The sequence below is a fragment of the Lucilia cuprina genome, chromosome 6 (genome assembly GCF_022045245.1).
Source record: "Lucilia cuprina isolate Lc7/37 chromosome 6, ASM2204524v1, whole genome shotgun sequence".
NCBI classification, from domain to species: Eukaryota; Metazoa; Arthropoda; class Insecta; order Diptera; family Calliphoridae; genus Lucilia; species Lucilia cuprina.
Window position 1 is genome coordinate 13,981,952 of NC_060954.1, and position 10,392 is coordinate 13,992,343.

General features: G+C 32.8%; 1 protein-coding gene across 2 annotated transcripts; it reads right to left on the bottom strand.

Annotated features, from left to right (window-relative positions):
- Positions 1–515: 515 nt before the first annotated feature.
- LOC111682007 (aquaporin-11) lies at positions 516–5,160 on the bottom strand. 2 transcript variants are annotated; one of them, XM_046955544.1, is made up of 5 exons: positions 4,954–5,160; positions 1,602–1,817; positions 1,259–1,533; positions 1,063–1,201; positions 516–945 (listed from the first exon to the last, which is right to left on the bottom strand). In XM_046955544.1, exons 2-5 carry the CDS (start codon positions 1,777–1,779, stop codon positions 737–739), a joined length of 801 nt encoding a protein of 266 aa, XP_046811500.1. In that variant the 5' UTR covers positions 1,780–1,817; positions 4,954–5,160; the 3' UTR covers positions 516–736. The 2 variants fall into 2 exon arrangements, with proteins under 2 accessions (XP_046811500.1, XP_023299687.1); XM_023443919.2 differs by having other exon boundaries at positions 1,602–1,820.
- Between the last annotated feature and the right edge of the window lie 5,232 nt (positions 5,161–10,392).

A 10,392-nucleotide genomic window follows, 5' to 3' on the forward strand; every position in this document is an offset into this window, starting at 1 on the left:
ACAACGTTGCCAGGTCTATGTTTTTATTCGATTTTCGAACATTTGATTTTGTTTGGTTTACCGTTTTATCTGTTAAACGTTATATTTGAAAATTGGGTTTATTATTGATATGTTATTTAAAATACAAAATACATCGCATCTGTAAGGTCCGTATACAGAATGAAGAATGTAAAACAATAGTTGAAATTTTGTGTAAAAACACTAACAAGAACTGAGTAGTTTTCATATAGAATTTTCAAAAAATATATAGAGAGATAGATAGATAGATAGATAGATAGATAGATAGATAGATAGATAGATAGATAGATAGATAGATAGATAGATAGATAGATAGATAGATAGATAGATAGATAGATAGATAGATAGATAGATAGATAGATAGATAGATAGATAGATAGATAGATAGATAGATAGATAGATAGATAGATAGATAGATAGATAGATAGATAGATAGATAGATAGATAGATAGATAGATAGATAGATAGATAGATAAATAAATATCAAAAATTGACAGTTATTTAGAAAAAAATCAACAAATATTGTCACTTTATTGTCATTCTTCTATGAAGTACATGATCCACATTAATAACTAATTAAATTAATAATTCTGAGTATTTAGATTAATATTCCTCTAAAACTTAACACTTTTCTCCATTTTACAAATTTGATAAATAATAAAAAATAAATAACAATTAACAAATCTTTTCCAATGCTGCCTTAATTTCAATTTGAAACTTATTCCTCCTTCTTCTTTTCCAATGATTCAGGACCCAGCAAAAATTTACGTACTGCTGGTAGCTTAAAGATAGGTACCGAAAGTACAGCACCCACACAAGCACCAATCCAATAGACAATGATATGCTCTAAATTGGTATGACCACGACAGCCCCACTTGAGAGCGGTGGCCAAGACAGGATTAAAATAACCGCCGGAAAAGTTAAAAGCTGAAAACATAACATAATTAAAGGCGTAAACTGTATTTGAGAACTATACAAGTGTTCCAGGCAGGCGTGAAGAATATACAAGGGGTTAGTAGTTGTAGTTAAAGGCAAAAAACTTACCAGCTACCACCAGACTAGTACCGATAAACGAATCAATAATGCTACAAAATTTGGGATCCTTTTCGCTAAGGGTCTTCGAAGCCAAGCGACACAAGAGGGTGGCGAAACCCTCAATGGCGGCGCCCATATAAGGATTAACCTGAAACGTAGTTAACAAAAGATGACACTAATCTATTACTCATTTATCTTCAAATACCTGTAAATCAGCGTTGCATTCTTCAAAGGCACGACCAGCATGTGTCTCGGCAAATTCAAACCACCAGAATACCTGAACTATGCGATATACACAACAGCCACCCATTAATTCAGCCCAGGTGCGCAAAGCCACTTCTTTGAGAGTTGTTTTACCCTCTAATAAATCCTCCATATGCGTGTAGGGGCAGGCGGAAGCATCACCCCATACTTTACCCCACCAAACGGTGAGCAGAAAGAGAAAAACAGCGTAAGCTGCCACACCAAAGTTATCAGCCACTAAATGGAAAAACTTTCATTAACATAAGTTCCCAAAAAAGACATATATTTTGCTTGTCGTTTCTTACCTATTATAAGCTCAAAACAACAGGCACATAATTCTGCGGCAGCTATAGCTTCATTCATCAATATCGGTACAATGCCTTCATCTTTTAAAACATTTTTCGCTACCCGTCGAGCAATTTGTGCTGCCACACAACAGCCCACCATAAAGGCGGTACTAATACCCAAAGCTGTCATCGACATTGTGCAAAGAATTTAGTTTTCAACAAATTGATCAGTTGCTTCTTTGGAAAAAAAAATTAAGAAAAGATTACACTATTTCGAAATGTAAGAAAAATGTAATGTTTTTTTAAATTACCTATTCTGAATATTTGCGTTCGATCTTTAGTCCTTATAAAAGGACCAACTAACTATCTAACTGTAGTTCTTAACCAGTGCTAGATTATATACTATAGGCTAGATTATAGAATAAACTATAGACAAGACTACAGACTAAACTATAGACTAGAATATAAACTAGACTATAGACTAGACTATAGACTAGACTATAGACCAGACTATAGACTAGAATAGAGACTAGACTATAGACTACAATATAGACTAGACTATAGACTATACAATAGACTATACTATAGACTAGACTATAGACTAGACAATAGACTAGACTTTAGACTAGACTGTAGACTAGACTATAGACTAGACTATAGACTAGAATATAGACTAGAATTTAGGCAAGACTATAGACTAGACTATATACTAGACTATAGACTAGACTATAGACTAGACTATTGACTATAGACTAGACTATAGACTATAATATAGAATAGACTAGACTATTGACTAGACTATAGACTAGACTATAGACTAGACTATAGACTAGACTATAGACTAGACTATAGACTAGACTATAGACTAGACTATAGACTAGACTATAGACTAGACTATAGACTAGACTATAGACTAGACTATAGACTAGACTATAGACTAGACTATAAACTAGACTATAGACTAGACTATAGACTAGGCTATAGACTAGACTATAGACTAGGCTATAGACTAGACTATAGACAAGACTATAGACTAGACTATAGACTAGACTATAGACTAGACTATAGACTAGGCTATAGACTAAACTATTGAATAGACTATAGACTAGAATATAGGCTAGACTATAGACTAGGCTATAGACTAAACTATTGAATAGACTATAGACTAGAATATAGGCTAGACTATAGACTAGACTAGCCTATAAACTAGAATATAGAGTAGACTATGGACTAGACTATAGACTAGACTATAGACTAGACTATAGACTAGACTATGGACTATACTATAGACTAGACTATAGACTAGACTATAGACTAGACTATAAACTAGACTATGGACTAGACTATAGACTAGACTATAGACTTGACTATAGACTAGGCTATAAACTAGACTATAGAGTAGACTATGGACTATACTATAGACTAGACTATAGACTAGACTGTAGACTAGACTGTAGACTAGACTATAGATTAGACTATAGACTAGATTATAGAGTAGACTATAAACTAGACTACAGACTAAACTATAGACTAGACTATAAACTTGACTATAGACTAGACTATAGACTAGACTATAAACTAGACTATAGACTACACTATAGACTAGACTATAGACTTGACTATAGACTATACTATAAACTAGACTATAGACTAGACTATAGACTAGACTATAGACTAGACTATAAACTAGACTATAGACTACACTATAGACTAGACTGTAGACTAGACTATTAACTAGACTATAGACTAGACTATAGACTAGACTATAGACTATACTATAGACTAGACTATAGACTAGACTATAGACTAGACTATAGACTAGACTATAGACAAGACTATAGACTAGACTATAGACTAGACTATTAACTAGACTATAGACTATACTATAGACTAAACTATAGACAAGACTATAGACTAGACTATAGACTAGACTATTAACTAGACTATAGACTATGGACTAGACTATTAACTAGACTATAGACTAGACTATAGACTAGACTATAGACTAGACTATAGACTAAACTATAGACAAGACTATAGACTAGACTATAGACTAGACTATTAACTAGACTATAGACTATGGACTAGACTATTAACTAGACTATAGACTAGACTATAGACTAGATTACAGACTAGACTATAGACTAGACTATAGACAGGACTATAAACTAGACTATAGACTAGACTATAGACTAGACTATAGACTAGACTATAGACTAGACTATAGACTAGACTATAGACTAGACTATAGACTAGACTATAGACTAGACTATAAATTATACTATAGACTAGACTATAGAATAGACTGCAGACTAGACTATACACTAAACTATACACTTGGCTATAGACTAGAATAAAGACTATACACTATATAATAAACTAGACTAAAGAATAGATAATAGACTAGACCATAAATAAACCCTTTTCTAGTCTATTGACAAGGATATAAATTGTATTTGTAGCTCAAAAGTCATAATAATAAATTTTTACAAATAACTTTTATGATAATGAATTACTTTTCACTTTTTAAATTATTAGATAATTAATTCAACACAAACAGTATTCTGGCTTGAACAATTAAAATAAATAAAATATTTTTATATTAATTAAAATATTAACATCAAAATTAACAAACAAAAAAATTAAATATTATTGAAAGTGCTATCATAATTTTAAATATGTAAGTGGCGGGAAGGAGTTAACTAACACACAAACACTCTAATAATAATAATTATTATTATTATAATAATATTGTCCATAGCCCATTTTGGATATAAGCTTTTGGTTAAACAAACCATTTTTTTCATTATTATATGAACTATTAAATAATATTTTACAAATGCCGGTATTTAATATGTAAATTATTATAGTTATCTTTTAAATATTTTATTTTTTATTTTTATATTTGTTTGTTATTGTTTTGATCTTATTTTGATTTGAGTTAAAAACAAAATTTTCAAAATGTTTTTCTCCCTTTCTCTTAAATGAAAATAAATAATCAAGCGAACAGATGTAAATATTGAAAATGTTTTATTTCTATATATCTGGTTGGCGGGTTATCCATTTAAAATTTTCCCATTAAACATTTCTTAAAAATATTCTCTTGTATCTGAATAACACAAAAAGTACTCGCGAAAAATATATAAAAAAAAAACAAAAAAAAATCATATTAAAATTAATTTTCACCGAACCAAATGCAGCTAAAAATAGTTGAGTTTTTTCACTTTTTTGGTCATTAAAGAAAAATTCAGTTCCTTTTATTTTTTTTTTTTTTTTGTGATGACTAAATTTATAGTTTTGATTTGAAATCTGAATATTTTTTATGCAATATATTTAAAATATTGTTTAAATTTCCAAAATTTTGTTATACCTTTTTTTATTGGTAACTTTTAACTTTTTGGCGTTTATGGAAAGAAATTAACACTTCATTTAAAGGTGTGAAAATTATTGTTGAAAACTATTAATTTTACAAATTTTCAAATTTTGAAAGATGAAAAAAAACTATTTTAGCCTTTTACTGTGGCGTTTTAAACGCCCAGCACGAAAAGCACTTCAAAACCGTTGAACAAACGCGTAACAACTGAAATGCTCTTCACAGAAAAATCGAAAAAAAATATTTTATATTCTATTTGTGGTTTAGAGCACTTACAATGTACAGTATGCTCTCATTAAGTGTGGCAATGTGAAAATAACAAACAAACAAACTAACTAACTAACTAATTAGCTAACTAACCAACCAACTAACTAATTAAGTGTTGACTATAAACTGATCTATAGTATATATTATAGACTATTGATCAGTTTATATAGTCTAGATTATAGTTCACATCATATATCCATCAATAGTCCAGATTTAAGACTAGACTATAAACTTATCTATAGTCGAGATTATACTCATCTATAGTACAGCTGTAGTGAGCTATAGTCAAGACTGTAGACTAAGCTATAGGCAAGAATATAGACTGTGCTTTAGTCCACATTATAGTCTGATCTATAGTCCAGCCTCTAGACCGATCTATATAGTTCACATTATATAACGATCAATAGTCCAGATTTAAGACTAGACTATAAACTATATATATTATAGACTGAGCTATAGTCTGATCTATAGTCCATTCCAGACTATAGACTGATTTATAGTCCAGAATATAGAATTATTTATAGTCCAGACTACAAATTGATCTATAGTCCATACTTAAGACAGAGCTGTAGTCTATACTTTTGAATGATAATTCAGACTACACAATGAACTATAGATCAGACTATACACTGATCTATAATCCACACTATAGTCTGATCTATAGTCCAGGCGATAGACCGATCTATAGTCCAGACTATAGACTGGTCTATAGCCCAGACTATAGTATGATCTATACTTCAGACTATGGGTTGATTGAAAGATCGAGCTATTGTCCAGACTATAGACAGCTCTATAGTCCAGATTATAGACTGCTCTGTAGTCCAGATTATAGAATGATTATATTTATATAGAATTATCTACATTCCAGACAATAGATTGTTCTACAGTCCAGACTTAAGACTGAGCTGTAGTCTATACTTTTGAATGATAATTTAGACTATACACTGGACAATAGACCAGACTATACACTGATCTATAGTCCAGACCATAAACTTATCTATAGTCCAGGCTATAGACTGATACAGGCTATAGACTGATTTATAGTTCAGACTATAAACTAATCTATAGTCGAGAGGATAAACCAAGCTATAGTCTGAACTAGACTGAAGACTTCAGATTGAAAGATTGTGATTCGAATTAATGAAGAATAAAGAACAAAAATGTTAGAGAGAAGACTGAAAAGTAAGATAGAGAGTAAAAGTGAGAAAAGTAAGAATTTCCTACCCCACCCCTCCCCCCCTCCAGAATTACAGAAAGAAAGTGGAAATAGAAGGAAAATCTCCATTGCCCGTCATCTGAATAAGCAAGATATTCGCCTGATGAAGCCTAATATGTCGCCTAAGTCACAACCTGCTACATCTCCCAGTTCATCGTGAAATCTTCTACCTAACCATTTCAGTCTGAGACTCTGTACTCTGGGACAGCTGCATATATACTGTTTCTAGTTCCCCTTCGTTCTCACACAACCTACAAAAATCCTGCGTGTTACCGACCTAGTTGCCCTTAAAGGCCCCATGAGTACCCTTCTATATTCTGTTTCCCCAATTTCCTTCTCTTCTTACACACTGCTCCAGGGATTACTGTTTCATTCATCCAATACTACGTTTTCTTTTAGTTGTTTTTTTTTTTTTTTTTTTTGGTTTTCAAATTGATTTGTTGCTAGGTTTTTCATTTCGACGATCACAGTAAATATAAAGAATTATTATACTCTTTTATAACAACAAAAGAGACAACTTTTGTATGCTAAATACAAATTATTTTGTCTCTCCTAATTATCGACGATATCAAAGCCTACACTTAAAAATATATGTAAATAAATATGTATTACTATTTGTATATAGTATTAACAATGACGTCGTCATAATGTTTTTAATAATTATAGTAAAAGGCATCTGACTCGACTGTTGCTATTAAGTCAAATGACAACAAATGTTTTACTACAGTATGATAGTTAATTATAAGGACAGTGCTAAAATTGAAGACATATTTTCATTCATCGAGAAACTTTTATTAAAGTTATAGTGAAACAATTAAGAAAATATAGTCATAGCAAATACCCGATCTTTAGTTATAATTAAGTGGTTCTACATTGCAAAAAGTTTACATTAGAGAAAGTTTAGTTTTCGGAAGACACCCATTATAGGGACTTCAATAATTTATGACCTTACAGAGTTGGATAGACAAATTTATTATTTCCAAAAAGCCTAAGGAGTGTCTGGATTTACAACATTCACTTTACTTTTGTGGTCAATTATGAAATCAAGTCGAAGAGTTTAACGTAGTAATTGATTTCTCCCAAAATCTCTGAGAATTGTCCATTTTGCAAATCGTAAAACAAAAGCTCAACATGACGTTATTAGACTATTGTTTCTCAATGAGTTGTCGGGTTATATGTATATCTAGGAAATGTTCATTTAACAGACTTACCTTCAGTAATGATTGATTCCAAGTGTACATCAATTTTTAGTGTTTTCAACAGGAAAGGGTGAATTTTAAATCTTTTAGTCATCGGGAATCGGCGATTTATTTGAATCAAAGCTGTTGAACTATATCTTATATCTATTATGGTTTCATTACATACATATTGTGTTTAGATGATCCCATTCGTATTCTTCTACAAAAAATTTTGACAGATCATATTATGTGTGATCGTGTAAAGAAGGCTTTAGCATCAGCATAGATTCGTTGTTAAGAATAACGATGTTTCTTCAAGAACCTTCGTTGTCTGATACTTTTACGAATAACAGTTTCTAAGATAAGTGTTGCAGAACTTGTCATAAGTAAATAATCGACTTCGTTTCTCTCAGCGGCGCCAAATAGTCATTGTTAAGAACAATGATTACGTTTCTTCAAGGATCTTCGTTGTCCGATACTTTTACGAAAAGCGGATTCAGAGATAAATGTTGCAGAACTTGTCTATAGTAAATATTTTACTTCGTACGTGTTGAGTCAAAACTTTTTACTAGTTCCCAGTATTTCTTATTAAAATATATATGTGCAAGATTATGTTATTCATGCCGCTCATTGTTACACTTAAATCTCTGTCATTTTTTGACACCATCAATATTGTAGTTCTCAGTGTAACATATTAATTAATAAAATTGCCCTTTCACACGCGATTAAGTTAAATGAATATTAACACTTTTATATAAAAAGGTTTGGTCTGCTGTTTAGCAAAAAATGAAACTAGAAAGATGGCATTTTACTGTTTTTTTACTGTCCTCTTCCCATGTTCAAGAACATGAGAACATTCTCATGTTCTTGTGTTGTATAGTTTCGGACATCCAAGGAAACTTTTTGGCGTGCTCCTTTAAAGGTTACCCCTTAGGATCTAAATCTCTTCACTGTCCTCGCCACATGCTTTAGATTCATCTGAATCCGCAATTTTGTATAGATGTCCTCGTTATGATGTGTGTCCACTCAGAATACCTATCATCATACTAACTATTGTCATCAGGGTCACGCCATAGGATCTTTGTAGTTCTACCCACCGTTTCATAAATTGAGCTTTTGTTGCATCGAATGGTTTTACGTTTGCAAGGTTAACAACCTCGAGCTTCCTTTCTTTTAAAGCTGTTACATTCGCTCTTTCGTTGTCGACTACTTCGCCTGAGAACCGTAAAGCAGTTAAAGCTTTCTTACAATCCAATACGCTCTTAGATTTACTTCTATCAACTAAAATCGACAAATTTAGCCTTCTGGTTTCCGTTAAATATATTAAGGGCTGTAGCCGCCATATTTATTCGAATCCAATGAACACATTCCCTTATTGCTCGGACTTCTGCCGCAAAGCTTATGTTAGGTAAACGGATCTTTAATATATAAACCGCAGGCCCACATTATTCCCCAATTTAGAGCCATACATGTAACAACGGATTCCTGCTGGTATTTGCTCTATTCTCCTCTTCGCCAATTCTATCTGGGATCAGCGTTTTAAAGTTTCCCAAATATTCTGTGTCTTGTATGGGATCAGACACGTCCGATGATTGTGTATAACCTTCCAATGTGTCCAGTATACATTGATGACGTGTTCTATAACCGCTTTTGGCCAGTTCGCCTAAAGTAAAAACCCTTTCGCTGATAAGCGCCGCCACATATATGGTTGAAGTAGTACACATAGCACTCCTACATATCGTCCAGCACCGATGTGTCTTGTTGATCCTAACCTTTATGTGGTGTCTCCGGTCGAGGATTACACATAAGTACTTAACTTTCTCTGTCACCGGTATCTTTTTGCACAGAAAGCAAGGTTCAGTATAAGTAGAAATGTTTGTCTTTCTTGTGAAAAAAAAGATTTCCGTCTTCGCCGGGTTAACATTGAGGGATCTCTGGTTGAGCCCAGGGCCGTATTAAGAGCATCCTTAGCTCTTTTACACATGTAATTTGGTCCTTTCTCTTTTCTTTTTCAGTTAGATTTCATAGGAGACTATTAAACGTGGTAATGATCAGCCAGCATGTGTTATACTGCGAAATACCATTTATCTGAATGCTATGTTCTTTAGTATGTAGTTGGTAGGTTTCGGTCCAAGTTTGCAACGGGTGGGGGATAACCTCCCAGTAGTTTACTATCGCTGTGGGAATTGATGGCGACTTTTACCGCCTTCTGGTGGAGAGTATTCAAAGCTGTCCAGTATGAGCTCTCATCATATATCTTATCCAGGTGTTCTTGGATGTCGCTCTCATACAGACAAACTCTGGGTGTCCGCACTGGCGCTGCGTAGTTAATCACCGACCGGCCAATCGTTTGGTAGGTAGTTAACATGGTTTCTTTATCCATTCCCCGAGTGCTGCCGGCTAGAGACCGAGAGAATACCTTGTTTCTACTTCGCATCTTGTTGCATATTGCTATCGAATGTGACACCAAGTATTTTGGGGTGATTTACTTCCTTAGTCCAAGTGGCAAAGAGAGTTGCTGAGGATTTTTGTTGACGATATTTAGCCGATAGCCACACTGGAAACTAGTATTTTTATTAGATAGATGGTATTGCTTCTATATTTCTGTTTCTGTGTTTTCAATGTAGAACACCAGGTCCGTTTTGGTCTCCAATTAAAAAGCGAATTTTCATACGTATTTGTTTTAATGTTCTTTTTGACCATTTGGTATCAATGTTTCAAAATTCATGGTAACTGCTTTGACAGCATGATGTTGTGATTTCCATGACTGAAACA

Coding starts and splice junctions, on each gene's coding strand:
- LOC111682007 (XM_046955544.1), bottom strand. CDS start 1,779: ATGTCGATGACAGCTTTGGGTATTAGTACCGCCTTTATGGTGGGCTGT. Junction 1,534..1,601: donor TTGTTTTGAGCTTATAATAG/GTAAGAAACGAC, acceptor TTTTCCATTTAG/TGGCTGATAACTTTGGTGTG. Junction 946..1,062: donor TACTAGTCTGGTGGTAGCTG/GTAAGTTTTTTG, acceptor TTATGTTTTCAG/CTTTTAACTTTTCCGGCGGT.